At 37.7% G+C, this 26,893-nt stretch overlaps 1 protein-coding gene across 6 annotated transcripts in view; it reads left to right on the plus strand.

The window, feature by feature from the left end:
• The window catches only part of SPAST (spastin), a 39,093-nt gene that overhangs the window by 6,313 nt on the left and 5,887 nt on the right, over nt 1-26,893 (plus strand). For 3 of the 6 annotated variants that reach the window (XM_030499387.1, XM_030499390.1, XM_030499388.1), the window contains 12 exons: nt 11,796-11,983; nt 12,992-13,125; nt 13,424-13,517; nt 16,267-16,341; nt 17,584-17,655; nt 18,206-18,281; nt 18,787-18,878; nt 19,907-19,986; nt 20,795-20,837; nt 21,457-21,536; nt 24,161-24,231; nt 25,680-25,720. In XM_030499387.1, the coding sequence (XP_030355247.1) occupies nt 11,796-11,983; nt 12,992-13,125; nt 13,424-13,517; nt 16,267-16,341; nt 17,584-17,655; nt 18,206-18,281; nt 18,787-18,878; nt 19,907-19,986; nt 20,795-20,837; nt 21,457-21,536; nt 24,161-24,231; nt 25,680-25,720 (1,046 nt within the window). Of the gene's footprint in view, nt 1-4,956; nt 5,053-11,795; nt 11,984-12,991; nt 13,126-13,423; nt 13,518-16,266; nt 16,342-17,583; nt 17,656-18,205; nt 18,282-18,786; nt 18,879-19,906; nt 19,987-20,794; nt 20,838-21,456; nt 21,537-24,160; nt 24,232-25,679; nt 25,721-26,893 lie in introns of all 6 variants that reach the window. The other 3 variants (XM_030499384.1, XM_030499386.1, XM_030499389.1) reach the window with 2 other exon arrangements.

The following is a 26,893-nucleotide window of genomic DNA, read 5'->3' on the forward strand; positions in this document are numbered from 1 at the left end:
CGTAGCATGCTTGACTCATAAGCTGCAGAAGTCTTGACTAACTCTTGTTGGAGCTAGCTTAGGATTTCTGTGTTAGAACTTAGTAAAGCTTATGATATACTGCTGATCACGAGTACTGAGTGTGCCTTCTGTATGCGCAGTAATAATAATAATTCTTTAGCATCATGTGGACCACAGGGTTATGAAATCCTAATGCTTTAGTTTTTATCTAGTACTGCTCTATTTTAAGACTAGCAGGTAAGATCACTTCAGAGCATAGTGTTGTATAGCTTTGTCAAAATTGTGTTGTATATAAGCTCTTAACAGACAGAGTAAACCAGGCAGGATTGGAAATAGCATTGTACTGTGCATGATAAACAAAGATCCCCCCATAAAGCAACAAACCCACAGTTTTGTGCAGTGCATCCTCTAAATTGAGAACTTTGGAAATGCTTGCAGTTCAGGCAGTAAAATGAAAATAAAGATTACTTTTTAATGGCCCTTTAAGGAAGAACTAACAAATGTACTTGAGTTTAATTTGTGCATCTGAAGCCTTAATCTTGAACTGTGTTGAGTTCTTCTAACTGCCGCTTCTAGGAGCATATAGAGCAGACAGGAAAACCCATGTTCTTTCCTCCTCTTACATACGCTTTGTGATTTTGTGGTCCTAGCTGGTAATTGACAGGGAAGTTGTGACAGCCACAAGAAAGTGAATTTCTTTTGTTTCCTTTGAGTTCCTGGTATCCTTAGTTCTTTTAGGAAAAAAGCGAAGGGAGCATAGGTGAAATAGGCTTCTGGTTTCTACGCTTTATTGCAGGTGTTTGACAGTAGAATCTTAGTATATGTAGAAAAGATTTTTACTCATTAGGGTTAAAGGCTGATTTCTAGAAATAATATAAACTAGGGAACAAAAGAGTGAAAGAAATTATATGTTAACAATCTTTGATAAGCTATGTCTTGTTGCTGACATCCTAATTGCAAGTAAGTAGGATTTCTTTAAAAAAATTGCTATTCTTTGAACCCTGAAGTAGCAATGTCTGTGTTTTGTGCGTAGTGCTTCATCCTTGTTTGTGTTACTGAAGTAGCACTTGCAACGTTGATAAGTTGCTCACTTGCTGTGCTGGAGAAGATAATGGTTAACATAACAGAAAAACCTAAAGTTGAAGTCAAGCTGGCACATTAATCTCTACTACCTGAATGCGTGATCACATGCTATTTGTATTGCTCGTGCAGATTGAAAGGTAAACAGACAGAATAGTGTTTATTGCGTAAGTTAATGTCAAGTATTATTTGATTTTATTTTTACTTTGAAGTTATCAGAAGTTTAGTACTTTGTTCTACATGGGCTCTTGTTTAGTTTGCACTAAGGATCTGCCTCAATGTACCTGAGAGCAAAATTTGGATAGAAAGGAGCATGTGAAGCCATCTGCCCTTCAGGAAGGAAAAGGATCGTGTTTGGAGAGAGATTCCAATGGATTTAAATCCCTTCAAACTTGATCATTATGGATCTATTTGAGTAATATTTGTTATACCATCTAACCAACTTTCAAGTATTGACAGCATCTCTTTTTATTATGTCATTTTATGTGGATTTTGTGGAAATGTAAGGTAACGTAGAGTTGAATTGCACGTGCAATTCTAAGCGTAGCTTTTAGCTTGTTACTTGGAAGTTTTTAAGTGGTGTAGAGATGCTTTTGTAGTTGAACTAAACGTGAGGCTCTTGAAGTTCTAAAGGTTCGATAAAGTGATTTTTCCTATGAATCTAACTTTTAAGATCAAAAAGCATTTTCCCTGTGGAATTTCTTAATTTCTTAAGGGAGAGTAAGCAGTTCCTTCATTGCATTATCTTGCAGGATAGAACAGATTTAGAGTTAACAATAATATCAGATATTTCATCCTGCTTGCTAGGCAGAGATGTGATTGCAGACTAACTAAAATGCTACCCAGTCAAGCAAGTTACCTTGGTAATACATAGAAACTGAACATTAAATCATATGGATTATAACTGTCCCTTAGAAGTGCTCAGAGCTTTGATTTATTTTGAAGTGTGTTGAATCATCAATGTAAGTTTAAGTTGCATGACACTGCTGATGGGGGTGCTTGACCACTGATGGGAGCATGATGTCTGATCACACCCACGTATTATCACCATGTGTCATCACACTACTGATGTTCAACTAAGAAGATGTAGCTACTTATCTTGGATAATGGCTTTACTATTTTGAAGCCTGTTTTCATCTTGAGCCTAAATTATTGTATCGTAGTCTCTTTAAAGCTGTACTATGACAGCTGCAGTTACTCCAGGTATGTTTCAGGGCGCCTCAAGGTGACCTGACCACTTTGGCAGTCCAGTGAGAATATTTGAGTTGTGCTGGCTGTCAGGAGGCTTCCAAGTTCTAACATTTGAATTAGTGGCAGTCCGTGTTTTTGGCATGGTTTAGGGTATGGTAGCTGTGCAGTTATTTAGATGAGTGGATGTCTTGATCTGTTAGTCTTTGTAGACCTGATCTCTCCTGGATGACTGATCACCCGCAGTAGAATCATTATGTTTGATATATTTAGAATCACAGAGGGGTATTTGCTTTCTATAATTGATACATAAAACTCAGCAGCTCAGCAGTTTGCTGTTCGTAAAGATAGGTAAACATAATGTCCAGTGCAACACTGTTCACTTCTAATGCTATACACGTGCTGTATCAGTCAGTGGTCTCTCATTTCAGAGGCCCTTTCTGTAGGGGACAGATTTCCTGCAGCACAAGTGCCTTTCTGTGTACTACAATTAGCTTCAGTATTTTGGTTGAAGGATGGACATAGCACATCATACAAGTATCATCAGTATCCTCTTTGGTAATAATTCTGCTAAGGTATAGATATGGGCTTCCATGGACACCTTTTTGGATTTTTTCACTTTCTTGGATGTGATGGTGGTTTTGCTTGAGACTTGTGTTATAGGGTAACTTCTTTTTTCCTTTTTTAAAATTAGAAATGTTACCTTGAACTCAAGGTCTAGCATTGCCTAAATAAGACAATGACTGCAATGGTGTTTATTTGGTAGGTTTATGTCAATGTGGTATCATCAAGGAGAAATAATGAATGAGATTCTGTAAACTTTTTTTTTTCCCCCCAATGTCTGGAGTCATAGGGAAAAAGCATGTAAGTTGAAGGTGGTAGTGTCCTCCTAATGCCATGGAATAATATTTAATAGCTCAATTTAATTTTACTGCTCCAGAGGGCTCTAGAGCTACACTGTCTCTCAAGAAAAGTTATATATTGGCTTTCAGTAATTTTCTGTGCAATATTAAAATTACATGTTAATATGTAATGTGATGGGAAGACAGCATGTAAATTGAAGCTGGGCAACATTTGGATTAATTCTAAGCCATTGGTAATTGTGATAAAACCCCAGTCTCAAGCTGTAGTGTTGAAACAAATAGCATTTCCTGAATCCCTGCCCAAGCCAATTGATTTTATTATGGTCACTCACTAGAAAGTTTTGTTTTGTTTTAAGTTCAGAAGTATTGTCCAAACCTTAACTGATTGTCTAATATCTTACTGAGTCTGTTAATACTAATTTTGTTTCCTAAGCTTCTCTCTGTACTTTCCATTCAGACTGCATGCACTGGGCAGGGAGTAGACTATTCTGCCGTTTTCCTTCAGTAGTGCTGCGCCTGCTAAAATAGTACATTGTGTTTGCAGTCAGTCATACTAAAAGGACTTTTCTTAGGCTTCTTTAGAGGGAGGTTTCTTAGGGTAACTTCTTATAAGTTACAAAGCTTGCGGTTGTTTGTAGGGTGTTCTTGTGTGACTTAACCCTTGTTTTTTTTTTTGTTTTACTGTACCTGACTCTTCAGTGCTTTCAATGTAAAGCAAAGTAAACCCTGGGTGCACATACTAATCTTGAACTGTAGCTTTTCGTATTTGCCTGTGGCTACTAAGTTTTCACTCTAAACCACATCTTGTTCAGTCTGGATGTTATTGTTAAACTGTCACTTAAACTGTTGGGCCTAAAGATACTTTTCAGGGAAGCCAAGCAGTGAGTGATCAGGAACAGGCAGAAGAAATGAATGAAGCAGAAAGGCTGGAAAAATACCAGTAATACTCAAAGAAGTGCAGCAAGGAGGTGTTTATGCTTGTTGATTGTATGATACGGAAGCTCTGAATGGCAATTCTTCCACCAAAAGTAAGGCCTACAGGTTTTTAACTGCAGTGGGAAAAGCAGGAGTGGTAGGTGAGCTGTAGAGAACAAACAAGCCTGAGACTGTCTTGTTCCGGGTTAGCTGCAGCCTTATACCTTGACATACGCTTTGGCTAGTTTATCATGACTTCCTAGAGTTAATTTCTTTCTCCTTAATCTTTAACCTTATAAATCTTGTATTCAGATGTTTCTTAAGCTCTTAAATAACACAGCTTGTATGATTATTTTATTGACTTAATTTCAAGGCAATTATATTTCTAAAGAGAGATCTTGAGAGACATTATCTTAATGTATCTATGGTGTTTTACTTGAACAGTTGAGGTTTCTGTAAGATGCTGACTGGCTGTTACCACTTAAGTGAAACATTTAATATGCAGGAAAGGGATGGCTCCTTGCAGTTGGTCAAAAGTAACACTCTGGGGAGGACTTTCAGAAATGGGTTATTAACACTAGTATTTAGTAAATGAAGTTGAATTAATCGTGACCATTTTGGGAAATAACTACAGTCACTAGGCTGGAAAGATTGTTGTAATTGACTCTGCCACCAATGGCTAGTTTTAAAGCTGTTTTCAGTTATGCTTATACTGACAGAAATTTCTTACAAATTTGCTAAACGTGTAGAATAGCTAGAGATACTCCTTTTATCTTTAACCCTGTATCAAGTATAACAAAGCCAATCTTGACATTTGTGTGTTCAACAAACATAAATTTTCTTGGTTCATTTTTGGTTTTTTTGTTTATTTTGTCCTTTTTTCCTCCCTCCCCCTCTGTCTACTATGTAGAGAAGCTGCAGGCAGTTTTGCAAATTTCCAAGCCGCAAATGGAGGTCTATAATGACAGTACTAACCTGGCATGCCGCAATGGACATCTCCAGTCAGGTGGGTTTGGTTTTACCAGCGCCTATTAAGGGGATGTCTCTCAGTTTCTGATGTATTGCAGGGAAAAATATGCAATGGTATGTTCTGGCCCCACCAACTTAAAAATAAAGAAATAAAATTTTGCTTTATATTTCTATTTTTAAAGGTTTTATATAAAATACATTCCTCTCTGTGGCTTTGACAGTACTGTTTTATAGTATTTAGTTCTCTGACTGTCCTAGATCCAAACTACTTACTAAGGCAACATTTTAGTGAATATATCTCATGTTATATTCTTAAAGGAATTAAATTAAACCTGTTCTAGAAAGTGTCAAAGTCGGTGTACTGGATGTAGGTTATGTTGTGCCTACATAAGTAGTTCTTCCTTTATGATGCTGTGAGAGTGAATGTGCTGCATCTGAGAAACAGATGCACAATTAAAACAAGGTGGGGGGAACAGCTCTTGCTTTTTGTAAAAGAAGATTGTTTTTGTCCTTTCCCAGAAGACTGCACCAGGGATGCTAAAATAACAGAACTAAACTTGTTTCTCCATACACAAGGAGTAAAGTTGCTGTGAGGTTTGTGAATTGTCTTCAGGGAATGTTTTAAGCCAGCAGTAAGCTATTGTCACAACTGTGATCTCAACTGATATTTTGTACAGTAGACTATAATGTGAAATAAAATGGAGCAAACAGGCAATGGAATTTATAAAGCTTGTCTACTGAGTCAAGAGCAGTATGCAGTTTTTAAAGCAACTAAACTTGAAGCTTAATGTAAGCAACATGCCTTTTCTAGCTCCATTTCTAGTTCCGAAGTCATCTTACTGCTTGGTTTTTATTCTTTATAATGTATGAGAAGTTAAAGTAGTGGAACTGTGTCATGTTAGTCACCTGTACATTACTGCATGTGTGGTATTTTTGTTAATTGCATTTGTCAAAAAGATGTAGCTAAAATGGCTTTTCAATACAGGTTCCTATGTAGATTGACCTTCAGAACCCTTTACCTTAAATGATCCAGTACAACTCCTGTCTTTTTACCTGGTTGGTTAGAGACTGAATGAACAAATACATACATATATACACACAAGTTTATAACATGCTCCATTTGATTAAATATGATCAGGTTTTTCTTTAAACTCTTTCCTTTATATTTTTTGTACCTTTTTCTCCACATATTTCAGAACTGGATGCTACAGAAGGTTGGACTGAATTTTCACTCTTAACTTTAATTTACTTAAATCTGTTAATAACAAAGCATAGATTATCCATTGGCATCTACTGGAAATGCAGAAACATTTTTGCCAGTTCTGTGGCAGTTGTTTTTTACAAAAGTTCCTGTAGCAGGAGGTGGTCACTGTTGGTAAACATGGAAAGTAGTATTAGTCATTTACCCATTTGGGGTCATACTTCTGGTGATTTATAGAAGATGAACCACTGAGCCACTACTGCCAGACTGCAGAGGAAAGGGTAGCGAAACAGCAGTGAAGGGCCATGGTCTTATGGGGATGCTTTTTTTTCTGAGAGTCTTCCGAGTTTCTGAAAAGGAGTGCAGGTTGACAGGGGAACTTTAATTTGCCAGACTTAGGGGGATCTGAGGAGAGATGGAAGGACTAAAGAGCAGGTCATAAGAGTTAAGTACCAGGTGTCCACCAATTACTTTGAATGAGACTTCAGGAGACTTGTTCCATTTCTGTTTGCATTTACATTGCCAAAGTTAAGCTTGAGATTCATAACTTGCGGAAGTCAGAGGTTTAACCAAAGTACTGAACTTCTGCGGCTGTAGGATCCCTGATAGTACCAGGAAAGTCAGCCTGTTAACAGTCATCTGAATTTCCTAACTAGCTGGTGCCCACACTCCCATGCTCGGGCTCTCTGGCTCTTTTTTTGTGGAGGCGTGTAAGTGGAGGGAGTCTTGTTTGTAAGAACATGTTCCTGCTACACCTTCTTCTTAGAAATACTGCATCAGTTTTGCTTCAATCTGCCAATCCTACTATTTCTTTATACATGTTGTAATAAAGGTGGTATTTTCACATGGAGAGCTGCAGTCATTTAAAAATACAAAGTAGATCGCAGATTCCTAGAAAACTACAAAATCAGCTTGCAGGCCATTTGAGATAAGACAACTGCTGCTACTGGGAGGGGCTATTTGAGATAAGAGGACTGCTGTCACTGGGAAAGTAGAGGTATACTGCAGAGGTACTGAGCCACAGGGCTGTGGCATAAGCTTAATTTTCTGTTAGGTTGGGCATTTTTAAAGTCTAGGATGTTATGAAGTATGAAACGTGGTGCAGTTTTAACATCAAGAAAGCACTTTTTTGCATGTTCTTTGGTCAGAAAGTGCTTTGCTTTTTCATATGCCTTTAAAGGCCAAAACCTTTACAGATGTGTTTGCTTCTTAATTCTGTAGGATATTCTATTCTCACAGATATACTGCTTTTTTTTGTTGTTGTTGTTACAAAGTGTTACTGATTTGAGATTTTTTTCCTTCTCTCAAGCTACTGTTTGTCAGCTTTTCAGGCCAATTTACTTGATTCTAGCACAAATGACTACCTATCCCTGTCTTCCTCATTCATAGTTAACTTACCTGACTAGCTAGTTATTTTTCGTAAGAATTTATCTGATAGATTTGTAATGAGGTTTTATAAAACATCATTACAGCAATATCACCTGCCCTTCAGTTGCGGAAGGCTGTGCAGTAGTAACTTTTCTTACGAGTAGCAGCAAGTACCCTTGACCCAAAACTTTATTTTTAAATACATATTTATTGTTTAATATCCATCACTCTTGTTCTCATAGCAGTCTGAAATTAGATGTAAAACAATTTAGCTGTTTGGTTTTTTTTCCAGACATGCATGTTTTCGTTTGCATTGTGGGTTGTTGGGTTTTGTTTTTAAAATATCTTGGGAAGAAGATTACGTCAGTCTTGCCAAGGCAGTGTTTGAGTTTTATGAACTTACTTACTGAGCATACAATACTGATAGTAATAAAGTAATTCCAGTGTACCATTTTACATTTAATGTGCAAATTTCAGCATGGCAGATGATCAGAGAAAGCATTAGATTTCTTTCTTGTCACAGCATTAGCACTGTGAAAATAGGCAATATTTTATCTCCGTTTTCACTTGCTGGCATCTTTAATAGTAGGCATATATTGGCAATATTTTTCAAGTCACAGAAATTCTGTTAATACTAAAGTTTTTTAAGGAGCTTCCCAAGTAGAAGAACAAGTAGCAGTAGGATGGGTTTTAGCACCATAATTTGGCAACAGTAGGTCTTTGACATGTCTGTCAGTTCAGAAAGGAGATCTTTCTGAACTACATAGCTACTACATAGAACTCCCTGATCTACATAGCTATGCTGCCATTTGAAACGTGAGACATGTCGTTGTTATTTACTGAAGCTTTGTGTTAGGTAGATTTTATTATTTGAATCTACCTATCTGAAAAATCTGAATATAATCTTTGAAGGAATTGCTATTTTGGGGGCTACTGTGAATGTTGATCCTGAATAACTATCAGTCAGTCTTGCAATTGTTGCATGTATTTTGCTCTTCGGTATTTGCAGAAAAATTTATAGCTTTTTTTTTTTTTAATTTTTTTTTCAATAAAACTATGTACATAAAGTTAGAGATAATTCTACACCAGTGAATTGTTTTTTCACAACTTGGGGCCCACAAACCACATGGAATAACTTGTCTTAGTCACTTTCCATCAGTTCTCAATAGGCATACATAAGGAATTTCTGAGAAATGTTCCCTGGTGGTTTTTAAGGTGTCACAACTGAAGGCTGGAAACAGTTCTGCAGGACTGGACTTGCCACTGCTTATTGAAATTAAAAACTGCCAGGATGCTTTCAGGACCAGATAGTTATTATGTCTGTATAATCCAGTGGTTTCAGCTTGGAGCTTTAATGTACATTATTCTGTCCAGTCAAGAATCGGAGAGTAGAATCAAAATGATCAAGCCCGTATTGTTATTCTATAAGTATATGTAAAGTAGACAATTGAATCATTCAGTGTTTTGAATACACTTGAAGAAAACACCGTAGTTTTTGTGATCTGAACATATTTCAGACACTTCCTTACTGTTTTATACAGAATGGTGAAACATTTGGCAAAAGTCTGCTGGAGATATCACAAAGGTTTTAAGGTCACTTAGGGCATATTTTCTGTCTTTCAGCAGATGACAAATACAAATGGTTAAGAAATGTGTTTGGGGGGTTCTGCATTTGTTACAGCAAAATATATATCTTATGAAACAGTAGGGGCTGTAAGTCTGAAAAGTGACATGCATGTGCACTTAAACACAACGCTTTAGAAATAGGTAAACTTTAGATAAACTGTAATTTGGAAAAGTTTGGTTGCATTTTTATTTGCCACTTCAATGAAAATCTGTATATAAAATGAGTTTCCCTCTGGAGTTGACACAGAACAACTATGTTCAAGAGTAGTTCATCAGTGCTTCTTTCTGTGCTACCCAGTGGGACTGACCATAGAACATATGTAAACTTAGTAATGGTCTTGATTCCTGGAGATACAGTTAGAGTAAATTGTAATTTGTATTTAAACCTTCTCCCCTCCTCCCTGGCCCCTTATTGCCAGCTTCTTAGAATCATAGAATCACAGAATCGTAAGGGTTGGAAAGGACCTTAAGATCATCTAGTTCCAACCTCCCTGCCATGGGCAGGGACACCTTGCCCTAAACCACGTGGTCCAAGGCTCTGTCTTCTTGAAATACTCCTTACCTGTGCAGTTTTATGATACTCAGAATTGCTGTGTGTGTGTGGTTCTCAGTGGATGGGGATAGTTCTGGGAAAGTGTGATACTTGAGCAACGTGTTAGGGTGAAGGAGATGGAGAAATGCTACTTTAGCTTTTTGATGCCTTCCTGTCTTGACTTTAAGCCAGGTGTGCAAATGAGACTGAAGGAAAATAAAAACAAGAAAACGATGAACAAACCAGAGTGCCACCTTTTGATTAAATTGGACCATCGAAGTGCTGAGTAACTGGAACTTTAATAGATTCATAGACTGCTTTTTGAACTTGAAATATGTATGCCTAATTTTGAAGAGTTTTTGACTTAGAAATTCCTGTGCAGGAATGACTAAATTTAACCTGCTCTGGATCTGTGAGTGATTTAGTCGGTAGCCCGTTTTAGTTTTGTTTTTCAAGAAATATCTTACAGGTGAATGTAGTTAATTATGTTCTTCATGTTCCCTTTTTTTTTTTTTTTGCATATTGATACATCTGCATTGTTTATGATGACACCTGCAGACCTTCTGTAACTCTTAAAAGGGGTAGATGTGTGACTCAAGAAAGACTTTAGAAGCTTGTTAGCCAAGTAGTTCAACACATAGATAACTGTAGGCTGTATAAAGATTTGCTCTTGGTAGTATGCAAGAGGCTGAGAACATGGTAGCACTTAATTGATCCTCCCATGATACTGTTTCACTGAAGAATTCTTATTTGAATGTTTCAAACACATAATTTAAAATTGAGGCTTTCTACTTCAAGTATTTTTCACTGAACTGCAATATTATAAGTTAAAAATTTTTCATAGACATTAACTTCCTTAAAAATCAGGGTTCTTTGGCCCATTGCTTGAGACTAAAAAGTCACACCAGAGTAGCAGATTTGTAAAATCTTAGCGAAGAAACTTGTAGCCGAAATCCATCTTGAGCTTCCTTACCTTTTATGCCATATTTCTCTCACCTAATCAAAAGGCTTCTTAATCCTTTTAAAAGGATAAGGCAGTATTTATAGTTTCCATTGCGGATAACAGTAGTGTACTAGACAGCTTCCAGTATTGTGTTCCCACCACAAAAAACCCCCGTCTGATGCTATGCTCTAATCATTAACCAGCTTGACCAGCTTGCCTGCTCAGTGTAGCATGTTCTTCCCTCATAGTTGATGTTTTGCACTTGCCATTTCTGTGCCAAGGAACTTTATTGTGTATCCCATACAGAGAGCATAGAAATCAAGTGCTATTTCACTTACTCTGGACCAAAATGGTCTTTTATACTTTAATCACCTGTGGCAAATATGAAGTTTTATTTGTCACCTAATTTGAGACCTTCCTGCTCTGTCATCGAAGTGAATTAGAGTGTGAATGGAATGTGTGTTGATGGTTGAATTCAGTGCTACAATACAATATTTTAAGACTTTATTTTAAATGTAGGAAGATAAGCCATTTTGGAGCTTACTTCAGAATTTACTTACTTATCACTTGAGATTCCTGAAGTGAAACAAAGTTCTAAGAAAAATCTGGCAGTTGCTTGCAGGTGTAACTATTTTAAGTTTTCCCAATTCAGAGTGCCTTGGTGAAGCTTCTATGTGGAAGGTGTTAGGTAGTGTTAGCTGGCATCCAAAGTAACTAGCCTGCTAACATCACTAAGGAATGAATGCTCTGCATATAATGGCTTCGAATTTGGTGATCATTGTAATGTTTGGTTTTAGGAGTCCTTCGGAAGGAAAATTTTCTGGTTTGTGTTCTGTCTTAAGGAGTAGATGGTGTTCCATTTGTTACAGGACTTGCCTATCTCTAGCTTGTCTAAGATGGTTAACTAGTGTTGGTTTTGAGAGCTCCTAAAAATTAAAAACTTAATTTAGGAGAAAACTGCAGTTAATATCCCCTTAAAAGTACGAAACCTCTTTAAAAACTTGCGTTATTTTACTATTAATACATGTCAACAACATTATCTTCAAGTTAGAATTGATGGTAAAAGCATGACTGCTGAAAATGTTCTCATGGCATTGGTTTTCTTTATAGAAAGTGGAGCGGTTCCAAAAAAGAAGGATCCCTTAACACACACAAGTAATTCCCTTCCTCGTTCAAAAACTGTTGCAAAAACTGGATCCACAGGCCTTGCAGGTCACCATAGAACACCTAGCTACAGTGGCATATCATCATCTTCTGTCTCTAGACCAGCACCTAATCCTTCAGCTTCAGCTCACAAGGTATGGTGAGGATAAATGTAGCAGTATACACTTGGAAACTCAATGTAAATTCCAGAATAAACTTTAGATTTACTGCCTTTATTGCAGTATTGTAGTAGCAGAAAGTTTTTAGAAAAAAATCTAAAAGCCTCTTGAGCTGGGCTGCAGAGTGGATTTTAGAAATCGGGAGGGCTTTGTGTGGCTGCATGGGCAAATGAGTTTCAAGTGTAATTGCAGTAATAAATAATACTTGTTTTGAGACTTGCATGGAAAACTGAGGAAAGCTTATCTAGGAGAAAAATAAATATTAGTCTGAGTACATGTAAGATGGAGAAACAGAACTACAGATTTTCTCCTCATGTTCCTTCTCTTCCAAAGCATACGTGCACGGGTTGTATTGCAACCACATTAAAAAGCAAGTTATGGTTAGATTGTGACTGAAATACAAAACTATAGTAATAAGACAGAAAACCACTGCATTTCTTTTGACCTATCTCTTTCTCTTCCCTCCTTATTTCCCCCCTGCTACTCCACAGTAAAGTGGAAGTGATAAAAAATTGGAATGGACAGAACATAAATGTGGTTAAACATTACTGCTGCTATAATATGAAGGCTTTTAAGTGGCTGGTTATCAAAGTAGGACAGCAGTAGAAATTCTTGCTTATAGGTATTGAGAATCTGAAACTGTGATGCTCTATTTCTTGAGTATGCTGGGGGAAGATAGTGTCGTTAAATATGAATTATCTTACAAGCAACCAAACCAAACAAACAACAACAAAACCACCAAAACAAAAAGCCCCTCACCACTGGAGCCTAAGATGTTCTACCTGTGGCCGAATATGATAGTACGATTTGTGGCAAAATAGGGCATCAATATCTAGTACTGGTTAACCTATTAGGTTTTACTGGAGCAAATGAAATGAAGTAATTTTGTTAACAGTATGCTTTAAAAATATCAAGCTGTTTGTTTGGGTTTTGTGTTTTGTTCTTTTTTTTTTTTTTGTTCGGTGTTTTCCGCCCCCTCTCCAGGTTGCCCCTAAAAACAGTAGAACAAATAAGCCTTCTACTCCTACCACTGCTCCTCGAAAAAAGAAAGACTTGAAGATATTTAGAAATGTGGACAGTAATCTTGCTAATCTTATCCTGAATGAAATTGTTGATAGGTAAGTCTGAAGAAAAGTAGGGTTTCATTCAGTACAATCTTGATCCATGTGGAATTAAATTAGTACTTCTTGTTTGTTGTGGATTTGGGGGGGGATCGTTTTGGGTAGGATTTTTGTGTTATTACTTTGGCAAAAGGACGAAAATTTAAATGCTTATCTTTTTAAGAGCTTAGCAATGTAAGTTGTAGATTTCCTCAAAAGGGTTCTGTATAAATAGTCAAATGCATTAAATTAGTCAGCTGCAGCTGAAAAAGACTATCTCATTGTTAGACTAATTAGTATTCCATTTCTTTGTTAGTGGGCCAGCTGTCAAATTTGATGATATTGCAGGGCAGGAACTGGCTAAACAAGCTTTGCAAGAGATCGTTATCCTTCCTTCTCTTAGACCTGAGGTAAGTAACTGAGTGTCATTATCAGCCTGTGACAGAATCAAAGAAATGTATTGTGCTTCGTACATGAAATGGTGATTCTTGAATCCTGTCTTTACTGGTTATGATTGCTGTTGATAGCTGTGTGGTGATGGCTGTCGTGGCAAACAAGAATTAAGAATGTATATGTTAAAATACTACCATGAATTTCCTGATCTTCTGGTTAGTCAATGGTGGAGAAAGTGACTGAGTCAAGAGCTTTAAAAAAAAACAAACCCAAAACAAACAAAAAAACCCAAACCCAAAAACTCCAAACAAAACCAAACACAAGCCCAAAACAAACCAGCAAACCACAAACCTCTAAAACACCAAAACAAAAAATTCCTGAAAACTTGTGAGGCTGACTGTTCCAGGTAGCTATAGCTGTGTGTCCAGCCCTATATGGACATGTAAAAGACAAAGCCCAGAACTGGAAGAGTGCAACGGATGAGGTTGTACAGGTAAATTAAGTCATGCCACTATCTGATTTGAAAAGTGTTAAGTTGATATTGTGGTCATGTTCTCTGTGTGGATGTTGGTTAGGTGTTCCTAATAGTCTAGTCACAGCAGGAGAAGATGCAAAAAGTGGAGTGAACAAGCAAGTACATTGAGGTGTATAACATCTGAGGGCAGATTTCCTCTTCACTTGGCTATGTGGACATAAGTCACTTAGGCTTTACATCCAGGTCTGGTCTATGGGCTACTGGAGTTTTCTGAGCTACTTAAGAAAGAAAAGGAAAGTTGCTGCGCTCTTGCAGATACTGCATGCAATGATTTACTGCAGTGCTCATGATTCAAAGAAAATTGTTGTTTGTTCTTTGTTTGTGGATCTCTCTTGTCACATTGATGGGTGACTGGAGTTGCTTTGTGGTCTTCCTCTTTAATACAGTTTCTGTTTTTGAAGTGTCATGGGGAAGAAACCCTAAACCTGGCATAGCATCACAGGAATACCAGGCCTGAGGAAAACAAAGCTTTGACATATGCAGAAGGAAAATGTCATTGTACAGTCTGTTATTACAGTGCTTTAGTATATCAAGTTTGTTGTTCAGTAACACTAATACAATGAGCTGGGTGGGAGGTACTTTGAGATGTGAGGCTTGGAATAGTTATGACTCTCTTCCAGTAGCAGTTGATGTTTTCAATAAGGTCATCTTCATATTACTGTAGCTAGCAATGGGCCTGACCTTGGTGTAGGCTGAGATACAATAAGGACAGAGAATTCTGTGAATTTTTAAATGTTCTTTGGAAGAAAAGAGGTTGGTTTTATTCCTTGTAAATGAACATGGTAGATGTGGCAACTATAGGGGAATACTTAGTAAATTAAATACTAATTCAGTTTTAACCTTAATGAGTTTTGAACTCAAATTCACATTTAAACAAGCCAATTAATGGTATTTTTGTAGGAGAGCAAGAGTTGAGGTGAATAAACAGAAAACAGTGGCTGCAACTGTTTCAGCAGCAAGATGCTAATGAAATGGTAGCAATTAATTCAGAGCATGTTTAGTATGATTAGTCTATTAACAAAAACATTAAAAGCTTAGTGTGTCTCAGTGATAAATGGCAGTTGCAGCTGAACTGTATAGGTGATGATTAAGGTGAGGGAGAGTTGTAGATTTGGTCTGGAGTATCTGAAAATGATGGAACTCCCAAAGAATGATTCCAAACAAAAGGGGTCAGGCAGGAGATGCATGTGGTGGTGTGCAGCACAGAAATCAGAAATGCTTGAGGAATGTAGTTATCCAGGTTAAAACGCTGAAATATATTTGAACATAGATGGTATATATTGGTGAACACAATCAGTCTGGATAACTATTTCTAGTGATCAAAGTCAAGCACAAGCAAAATGCTGTGAATGATGAAATTATATACAACTTGCATGTTGGTTGGTCATCTCAGAAACACTACACTGGTAACAGGGCCATGTGTTGTCAGGGATATTGTGGAAAGGAGTGCCTGCTGACAGTGGTGGTTAAACATGGTGTGTGTATATATATGAGATGCCCTACTGTTCTTTTTGGTTGATTGTTGGAATTATCGGCAGCTGGAATGAAGAGGAGAGTGTGAGACCAAAGAAGGAACTCCAGAACTCTAGAGAAAAGGGGTTAAGACAAAGTGCTGGGGAAGACAGGCTACAGGAGTAATTAAAATACATATACTCTGTGGGAATTTGTAGATTCGCTTGCTGTGATGCTACACGTGATGGGTGCAACTTTATAGAGTAGGAAGGATGAATCCAGTGCAGTATTTAGAGAGAGTAGGCGGTTGTTAAGTAATATTTTTAAATAGTTCCAGTCAAAGCTTGTTTTCTCAAGTTTCATTTAATAAGAGAAAGAAAAAGATGGAGTTCTTCCATATGGAGTTAGTAAGAACATTGCTTTAACTCTTTACATACCTGCATTCCCCCCTTTTTAAATCAAATTGATGCTCTAAACTTGTCGGGCTGGTCTGTCTTGAGGGAAGTATTAAAGCCTTTTATGCTGCTTTCACATGGTGTCTATGCACAGAATTATCATAATGTAATTTAACTGTTATGTGGGAAACAATAGTGATGTGCATCGAGTCAAGTTAGTAATAGAATGTAGTTCTCTAAGACCCTCTACTGTTGTAGCACTGCTGCTGTTCGTACCACTGATAGCCAGTGAGCCATACCTCAGTCTTAGACCATTTCCTTACAAATGTAAATCAACACTTTCTCTAAGTGTTTGGAGGTAACTTACGATGATGTACTTTTCAGTTATTTACAGGACTGAGAGCCCCTGCACGTGGTTTATTGCTGTTTGGCCCACCAGGAAATGGGAAGACAATGTTGGTGAGAAAACTACTTAATGCATGAGTCGGTGGGCTTATAATGTAACCATGAGGGGTGGCTTTCAGTTTGGGTGTTGTAGTAATAAACTGTGTATTTTTCCTGGATATGTGTCAATTTAATACAAAAATGCAAAATTGTTCTTGACTGTGGATTTTATGTCGGGGAAATTGCTAAACTGTTCTCTATTTAACTGTTTTCAGTATCACAAGTAATATCTTAAACCAGCAAGTCCAAGCTTCATTTTCAGAGATAGTAAAAGTAACACAGTTAATTGTTTGTGTACAGTAGTGATTAATCACAAATGGTCTGCTCTCCACTAAACGAACTAGAAGTGCATTTTGGAAATGGAGAGGAGGGAGCACAGTAGCAAGAAAGTGGGTTTTCTCACTTCCACACCGCTGCACAAAGAGCATAAGTGCTGTGGAACTGTCTGGCTGCTGCTTGTTTCCTCAGCCTGATGTGCTGAAGAAAGGGGGAACTGGAGTGAAATGGCTGTGCATCAGCCAGGGAGCATCGCGTGTCCTGATGCTGCTGAGCTGGGCACATCATCCTGCATCACATGGTGTGGTGCAGCTGCACGCTCCCTTTGCTAATACTGAAGCTGGATCAGCTCTGAAGCGCAGGGGTGTGAATGTTGAGCAACTCGCTTGGGCTTAGCAGTTGTGTTTTATGTACTGGGACATAATTGCTAATCACTGAAATTAAGCTGTATAACCAGGGAGTCATAATTTTGTGAATATGATGAAACTGTTGAGGGTACTGAGTGTGAGCATTATGGCTGATCTAATTTTTTCCTAGCTTTCCTCTGAAAGCAGTTTTTGTGTGGATAGAGTAAGAAAAAAATAACCACTGTAATTTTTAATGAGATTTGATCCAACTGCTGCCATAAATTACCACCGTAAATTCATTAAAACTGCCTCTCATGTCTATTCAGGATACATTGAAAGGAGCTGGAGACTTGTTATTCTTCAGGAAGCAAGTTGTAGTTGGCTATGGAGACGATGTGATTAGAGAAGTCTAAGAGAGTCTGGAAATTTCTCTAGTGGTTTGAGTGCTTATCTGTTCTTATTTGTAAGTGGCCTGTATGGAAGTTTTCTGTAGTATCTACAAGGTGTTTCCTTTGAAGGAAAAGAGGTTTTCAAAATCATCAGTCAGGACATGAGTGCTAGCTACAGAAGCAGAGAGGTATCTTCAGTATGATGTTTTTAAAAGTACCTTTTTTAATTTCTCCCTGTCTCCTAGGCCAAAGCAGTTGCTGCAGAATCAAATGCTACTTTCTTTAATATAAGTGCAGCAAGCCTAACTTCAAAATACGTAAGTAGCAGCTGTAAATTTTATTGATCTGGAATTATTAGATCAATTACAGCATGTAACAGACATGCTGTAATTAAGGCTTAAGAAGGTCAGAGACTTCTAATGAGTCCTTGGTGAACTGTTAGCCTATAGTGAAAGTAAAGCTTTAAAGTGACTTGTGAAGTAAAACCAGTTTGGTTTGTGCTTGTGATAACTCAATGTCAAATGCTTTTGCAGTTCAGGATGACCCTGGCTGCCCTATAAATGAGTGGTTGTGGGTTTTTTCTTCTTTAAAAAGTAAATGAAGTGGGTGCCAGCTCCCTTTCACTCTGATAATTTAGGCACCAAAATCTCTTCACAACTCATTTGTGATCACAAGTGAAGTTGTAATGTTTCTTGTAAGACATAAACAATACTGTCATATGTAATACTGAACTACCGATAATTTAGCATGTATGAATGGACTGACTGTGGTTGGTTATCAGCAAGATTTCCTGTAAGTCCTTATTTTAGTTGTCTTGTAATAAACACTTTCTAAACCCCCTGCAAAAACAGTTTATTGTTGTTTTAGGTGGGTGAAGGGGAGAAACTGGTGCGTGCTCTATTTGCAGTAGCCAGAGAACTTCAACCCTCTATAATATTTATTGGTAAGACCTTAAATATTGTTGACTTCTGTGTATTTTCTTAAAAAGTTTATTAAATTAGAATAATTGTGTAAACTTCTTCGTGTAGTTCTGCAGTGGAGTGTGTCTCACATATGACCAGCTGCCTAATCAGTAGTTCCATATAAAACATGATAGGTTACTGTCAAGTTACTTAATTGGTGTTAATAGTGGGAAGAAATGCCCTCAAAAATACAAATGCTGTCCCTTTTATGTATTATACTTCAAATATGAAAATGGATTTTGCTTGTCCTGAGTTGCAGTTTATTGTGAGCAGGTTTTTTTTCCCCTCTCATCTGTGCTCGGTGTTACCTATTCAAAGGACAACATGTTATACCAGCTTTTGAATTTTACTAAGATCTGTCTGTCTCCTAAGGAATAAAGATCTGATCTCTCTTACTGGAGCCCTATATTAGCAAAAGAACCTGGGCAAATCTAAAGACGTTTTGATGTTGTATGTTTAATTAAGATGGCTTTTTTTGTTTTCTAGATGAAGTTGATAGCCTTTTGTGTGAAAGACGAGAAGGTGAACATGATGCTAGTAGGCGTCTAAAAACAGAATTTCTAATAGAATTTGATGGTGTAAGTATCAAGTCTTAGGTATTGTTTGATTTATCTGAATTGGCTAATGTAGTGTCAGTACATACTACAGATGAAGCACAAAGAGGATTTGGCTGCAGGGGCTTAGCTCTGTACCCCTCCTCCCCACCTGTGTCGGCAAAGAGATTTTATGTATATCTGTTAATTTTTCACCTGCATACTGTAGTATTCTGGAAAATTCAGTCTGGGGTGGAAGGTAGTAATCTGGAGGCAAGCTGAAATAACGGATTGAAAGGATAACAGATAATAAGAGTTGTGAGAACCAGTGTTCTTACAGGGCAAGAGGGACACTTGAGGGTTAGGCAGAATTTAATCCTTGTTTGCAGTTGCATATTTCAGTAAAGCACATCTCTTCATTTGGGCAAAGTAAAAGAAGGTGAAATGGCTTTTAAGTAGTGTCTCTTTGGTTTTTAAGTGATATATGTCATAAAGGCATGCGCTGTCAAGGGGTAAGGTGAGACTTGAGTAATGAGGATTTCAGACTAGTTCAATTCAGGGGTATACATAGCTCTGACCCATCAGAAGGATTAATTTCTGTGTCAGTATGCTTTTTATTGAGCTGTAAATTTTTTCATGGCATCGTGACCTAGAGATGACAGGATACAGTTAAGAATATATTTAATAGCACCTATGTAATGGGAAAGGGAACTGGATTTCATAATTGGGACACACACAAATGAATATCAGAATATTTTTGTCACACAGCACTGTGTTCTGTACTGAACAGTCTTTGTTTGTATTCCATTAGCACATGGAATATTGCTACAATGGTGAGGCAATAGTAATGAGGTACAGGAGAATTTACATTCCTTCCTTTTTATTTTTGCTTTTTTCTAGTTTGAATTTACATTTATCTAAAGGCTGTTTTAAAGCTAACTGCATGGGGAAAAAAAATTCACATATAGTAAGACCCCGTAAGTGTGCTGAATACACAGCAAGTCTTTAACTGGTTTTATTGTGTTACTACTTGATGTAAACTGAAAGCTGTCTTGCTTGCTTATGTTACATAGGTGCAGTGTTCTGGAGAGGACAGAATACTTGTGATGGGAGCAACAAACAGGCCACAGGAGCTTGATGATGCTGTTCTCAGGTATCAAAATGTCTCTTTCTTTTGATGGAATGCAATAATATGAAGTTCATTACAAAGAGCAGGTTTTGCTACTTAGTGTCGTGGTTACTGAAGTTTTGGAATAAGCAGAAAAAGCTGTTCAGGAGGGTTAAATTATTTAACCTCACAAAAGAGGTGCCTGTTTCTTCTCTTCTGGGATACATCTGCAGAAGCATGACAGCTTTAGAATTGTCCAAACCAGCAGTACCTGTTGCCACCAAGTCAGCATTTTATAAGCCTTTTCCATCTTACATATTGCTGCTTTATTATTTGCATTTCAATGTCAGGATGAAGAAATAAATTTGACCAGTGAAATCCAGTATTTCTACTCTCTTAATATTGGACTTCCTGTGCCCCATGCAATTACAGATCTTGCTGTAGATTTGCCTTAGGACTTTTCTGCTACAAATTCTCATGCTTTCTTCTCTTCATTGTTGATTGAGGAAAATAGGCATATCAGCACTGTCTGAACAAACAAAACATATTCTTAATGATTTGAAAGGCTTTTTGTGTACAATCAAGAAATGCTTAATTTTGTTGCTGGTAGTCAGTGGTATTTCTAGCTTTAGAGTGTTTCCTCTCTGGGAGGAGTCTTGTAACTTCAAATAAGAGTAAGGTGACACCAGTGGCTGGTGCATATTGTTTGGTGTTGGTTTATGTTTGGTTTTTAATTTGTAGTTCTACTCCCTAGAATTTGATGATGTAAGTGAAATTTTGACATCAAACCAAACGTTAGATCTGTATGCACAAAAGAGTGTGTGTATACATGTATATGTTGTTGTTTTCCTAGACGATTCACCAAACGGGTGTATGTGTCGTTACCAAATGAGGAAGTAAGTATTGTTTTCCATGCGTTTTCTTAATTTTAAGATCAATTTGATTAAAAAAGAGTATAAAATATATTTCATAGGCTATTTGTGATTACAATTCTGTGAATTAACTTCTGGCCCAGCTTGGCCATATACATGGTGTTTTAATTTTGGTGGCTGTATTAAATTTTTGCCTTTTATTACACGTACTAGTAGCAAATTTATTAGTAGGTGCTCAGTATTTCTTGGCTAGTAAGATGTTGCTTGCATACTGGCAGGCACAGGCAAGTCTGAAGTAGGGCTTGAAAGAGCACGTTTGGTTGGCTGGAGGAGACTGCTCATTGCAAAAGATGAAAGGAACCATCTTAAAGATTTTCATCAACAGCAGATTAGGGCTTTTGATGAGGATTCTAATGTATTACTCTTGAAGTAGTTTGACCCTTGATCTCCTTATTAACCAATCCCTATCCCTTCCCCTGAAGAGATGACAGTTTACAGTCCAATCACAAAAGTACTGTAGGCAAGTTTAAACTGGTGAAGCATGGAAGCTAACTTGATAAACATGTAGTTTTGTTGTTGCATCAGAATTTTAAGTGTATTCTGAAAATGAGTTTTCCATCTGATAAATGTATCTTCTTTTCAGACAAGATTGATTTTGCTAAAAAATCTTCTAAGCAAGCAAGGAAGTCCACTGACCCAAAAAGAGTTGGCACAACTAGCTAGGTAAGCAGCTTGTAACTATATGAAATAAATATATTCACCTACTGCATTCATTCAGACTTCTATTCATTCAAAATGTAACTAATGTAAATCATCAGACAGTGACAACACTTGCTGTGAATGAATTGGATGTGTTTTGGGAAGATGGCCTCCGTCAGGCTGTATGAAAGTGGGTTTTTTATATATACATACACATCCTTGTTTTTATCCTACTCCACCTGCTGGGTTTGTGGTGTTGAAACATGCTCATCAGTGTTTTCCTTTTTGAGGAGGAGGAGGGAGGGGGATGCTTCTCTCTACCCATCCCCCAGGCAATCCAGGTCTCCTTCCTGATGCAAAAAGGCAGTGCCAGTTTTGACTTGGTGTGCATTTCAAATCAAAAGCAACTTTTCTTTGCTGGCCCATTGCTAGGTTTGTTGAAGGTATTACCAACATAGAGCAAGCACTGGATAATTCCCAATTCTTTTCAATTTCATAATTGATTGGGAAAATGTGGGTTAAATGCCCTTCTTATAATAAACCAGGTTGGTTTATGTTTTCCATCATTAAGGTTGACACAGTACTCCTGTCTGTCACTCTCAGAAATTAAATGTAATGGGTGTGAAGGAAGTTATAGCAGGTAGAGCATCTAGGGCAGGAAGGAATGAAGTGTGAGATGTCAAAAATATGCAAGTGGATGTACTTCAGCCTGTTGCTGTCTGTGGTAGTACACAGGAGGTGAGTACAGTCTTGGATGTAGCATATTTCAGTCTCTTAGTAACGTTACAGAAATTTGATGTATAATCCGACCGAATAAGTTCTTGAAGAAGGCTAGCTCAGGCCATATTTAGGCTGCAGTAATAGCTAACTGGAGGAAAAAGAGTGTGTCTTGAATTCTGACTGCAAATTTATGAACAAAATCACAAATGCAACCTAAGTATGCTTTTTTTAAAGGGTTTAAAGAAAACATAAAAGTTGAGGTTTGTGCCTGCTTCACCTGCCATCCTCCTTAGTTTCAAAAGAGATGGGTATTTAACCTCCTTCATGACTTTGTGTTCTTTCACTCCTTGCAACGTTTTCTATAAACTGTAACAGATTAAATGCTCTCCAGAAGACTACGCCTTGAAGTTCTTGTAGAGCTCTGGCTAGCTGCAGCAACAAGCTGGCTGGCGGTGTTTTGGTTTAAAATTTTTGTTTGGGTAACCCTTACTACTTCTTTTCACCTATGTTGGCAGTATGTATTGCTGGCTTTCTCCTTCAGTGGAGATCTTTAATCTGCAAAGTATTTAATTGCTTAACTTGGAAATTAAGTAATTCTGGAAAAACTCCCATAGAGATTGGGTCCTTCGTTTGATTGCCCTCCCCGCTTCTGGTTCTGAGGATCTGGATGATATGTATGTCTGCCAGTCTTACAATAAAAACCAAACAAACCCGAGTAGATAACAGTTTATGTTCCTTTCAGCTCACTTACAGAATACCTGCACATTTACACTGTATTTCCCAAATCAATGGGAAATGTGTGCAAAACACACTTACAGAACCTGTTTCTTTCTGAATAAGGACCTGTCTACTGTATTTCACTTCCAGGCTGAATTCCAATTCTTGCTTGAATTTAAATGCGTGAAGTGTTCAGGCTTCTGCAGATAACCACTGAGGCCATGGCTCAGGCTGTTGCAGCCATCTCAGGTCTCTCAGTTGGTTCTTGTTCATTAGCAATTCCAGGTTTAGACTTTAACATTGGAATCAGTTGGTGAGCCAGACTTAGCTGTGCTAGAGATCATTTTCCATGTGTGAGCTATGGGAGGCTGTTTCAGTGTTGTGCTAAGATGCAGACTGTAAATTCAGAGAGTTGAGGAGCTTGCCAAGTACTGCAGGAGTATAGTCTATCTGTTGCCAAACCTTAACGCTGAAAAGTCTTCCACCAGAAGTAACGCTGTCTGTGCTGTAACTTGCTAAGTGAAGTGGTGCTGCTACAAATACAGATTTGTATTTACTCTTCTGAATTAGTAGAATTTGTCACTCTCTGGAGTCCACTTGTCAGCTGCTACCAGGGCTTTCCATTAAAGGCATGCTGCAAAATTATCATTTATTTTCAAAACCAAATACTGCTGTTAGTTTTTTAGTAATGCCTGCTTTTGCCCTTTGTTTGCCTCTGATGTCAACTAGAAGTGTGCATAGATTTATTCCGAAAACTGGTTGTGTGATCACATCATAATAAATGTGTGGTATTGTGTTCTTACTGTATTAAGTGGGTTGAAAGAGTACAGGAGGCTTTGGTTTTATATTAACTTATGACAAATGATGAAAAACTAGTGGTAGAGCATCCTTGTAACAGAAATAGTAAATGTGCTTGAGATTAGTTTTCATCTACAAATCCAAGTTGGTTGCTATATTTTTCCTTTTCCTAGAATGTTATTTGGGATTTGAATATCTGTAGTTTAAATTTAATCTGGGGAAGTCTTAAATATAGGTCACTTACGCTGACTACACTTTGATAATGAAACTTAGAGTAGAACATCAGACTAATACTACTATCAGAGTAATAAAGCTACATTTTAATCATCTGCAATTAAATTGGTACAGTTTGAATTGGGATTTGTTTGGTTTTTTTCATTTCCTCCTTTCCCACACTTTTTCCTTTGACAAAGAATGACAGATGGATACTCTGGAAGTGATTTAACTGCATTAGCAAAGGATGCAGCGCTGGGCCCTATTCGAGGTAAGCTGCATAACTTTTTATTTAGGTTTTGAAAAAACTCTGTGATATTAGAAATACTGTATTTTCTTACATCTTTATAATTCTTAAGCACCTGAAATTAAGCTTTTTAGATTGGATTTTGTTCTGTTCCTCGTAATAGTATAAGACTTTCCTTACACACAACCCTTTGGTACCTCACCATGTGAAACAGACAATTTTTGTGTCCTAAGAGGAAAGCAGGGTGAAGTGTTTTTCACAGATTTGAGGGGGTTTTAACTAGTGCATCTTTCCTAGACTGGTGTCAGTTCTGTTGTATCTAAATTATTACTTGAATAGCAGTCTCTGACTGCATTACTTGTCTTTATAAAAGGTGGGCAAATCTCCTTGTTCTATTTCACTAGCTAGGTATTATGTGTCCAGTAGCCACATCTGGAAGGGCTGATTTTGTTTAGTGGAAATCAGTAGTGGGATTTTGAGGAGAAGAAAAGTTTGTGAAGATTTGATGTTAGTTTTCTGTTTGCAAATAGATATAATTGTCCTGCCTGACAGAAAGGTACTAAAGGCAGCCGGAGCAGAAGTGTTCTGTAATATCAGTCTATTATTGTTGTTGCAAAAGTTGTTGCAACTCTCTTAAACAGCTTATGGAGTGGAGAGGCCTGTGCATGTTTTATGGGTGTGCTTGTTTTACTATTTTTTTTTTTTTTTTTTTTTTTTTTTTTTTTTTTTTGAGTCAAAAGTCCTATAGCATGCAGCATTGCCAGTGCATTATCTCTTTAAAAGCAGCTGCTGGAAAGTAATGTTCTTTTTTCACCCACTTACTTTCAGCTCTTGAGATTGTAAGGTGTATCTTCCAAAATCCTGCATAATAACTGGGAAACAGAATTGCATTAAAAACCTCTCACCAGAGACATCGTGTCTCTGAAGATTCTGCATATATTTAGACTGGTTGAATTAATAATGTAAGCAGTTAGGTATGCAGGCTTGACTTTGCTGACAGATTGCTTCACGTGCAAGTCTATTTTGAGGAGAGACTGCGAAATGTCGTGCTGTCTGTTAGATCCCACCAGTACTGTGTAGGGCAGGAAGCGCTCCTGTGTGCTCTGCCTGACCTTATTTCTGTGTTCTTGGCTGCAGTACCTTCCTGTTTTCTGAAAATGGTGCATGTCTGAGCAGTAGTGGGGGTGGTACCAGGAGCAGTATGCTCTGTTTGCATGCTGGTCCCCATACTTTAAGAAGAAGGAAGTAGTTCTTCTACCACTTTGTCTGCAGCGATGAGTGTGGGAGGAGCAAGCTTGAGGAGCTGATAAATGGAGGAGTACCTTTCTGTGCAGGATGTTATGTTGAGGCAGAGAGGAATGCTTTTTAGCTGTGAGGTTTTTTCCCAGAATAAAAGTACCTTTAACATGTTTAGTCGTCAGAAGTGATGAAAGATTCCTTATGGAACTCACTAATTTCCTTTATTTTTCCAGAACTAAAACCAGAACAGGTGAAGAACATGTCTGCCAGCGAGGTATGCTGCTCTAGCAGTTGTATTTTCCCCTTTGAATAGAATGCATGCTCACCAGAAACTTTATAAAGGTCCCTTTATTTACACATAGCATCATACAAAATACCTGGCATAATTTTGGGGGGGGTATTACTCACTGGAGAAAACTCTTTGCAAATAGTCATTGAGAAGAGAACCTGTCCTCAGATGTCTGAGGTTCTTTGTGTAGCTTGTTGGTTATCAAGCATAAGAACACCACCTCCTTTTTCTGATAGGAAGTTCTTAGTTTCAGCTGACTGTTTTTTATTCACGCTGAACTGCAACTTGATCTGTTACCTATCAGACGATGAAAATAAAAGAGGCCTGGCTTTTATTTTCTGGCCGTGTTACTCCCCAGAAACATTCCCAGAAGTATTATGTCAAATGATTTATTTTTTTTCTGCCACCAGCCCAATCTTTACATAAAGCAAGTCATGTTAGGGAGAACCTCTGAGGTATTTTAACGCAGATTTGTTTGTGTGTATGTACAATACTTACGTTCATTCACATGGACCATCATAAAGCAAAAAAAAAAAAAAGGTCATCACCACCACAAACGGCATCTCTAAACCTCAAAAGAAAAGGAAGCAGTTGGTCCTGTGTACAAAGGTTTCTGTTCAAATGTGTGTGCAAACCACAGTTACGTAGGGGAAAATGAAGCAAAGCTTAATTCCCCTGTTGATTTCTGTGTTTAGCCTGAGGTCATGGCTAAGGCTATGATAAGCTGAAAGGATTTGTTGCAGGAAGATGAGAACATCTGGGACAATTTGTTTGGAATGCAGGTTTACCTCCAGTAGCCTATAAGCAGTAGTACCAAAGAAACATGGGTGATCTTCTCCAATTCTTATGTTTTAATAATGAGACTGTTTGTTCCATACACTTGTTATTTCACATCACGTCTGTATGGGAAATGTGTGCTTATAATCATGTCCTCAGCAAACTCAAAGCATGTGTTGAAGCAGAGAGGTTAGATAATCAGGATGACTTGGCTGACAGCATACTATGGTATGAATACAGCTGTGGTAGAGGCAGGAGCTTTCAGTGCCTTATTCTCCTGGTCCGCAGAGGTATGGCAAAAACGTGTTTAAAAAATTTCTTCATCATTTGCTTCTGTGCCCTCGTAGGCGCCAGCTTGCACCACCTAGTGAGATAGGAAGT

The sequence above is a fragment of the Strigops habroptila genome, chromosome 10 (genome assembly GCF_004027225.2).
Source record: "Strigops habroptila isolate Jane chromosome 10, bStrHab1.2.pri, whole genome shotgun sequence".
Classification (NCBI taxonomy): domain Eukaryota; kingdom Metazoa; phylum Chordata; class Aves; order Psittaciformes; family Psittacidae; genus Strigops; species Strigops habroptila.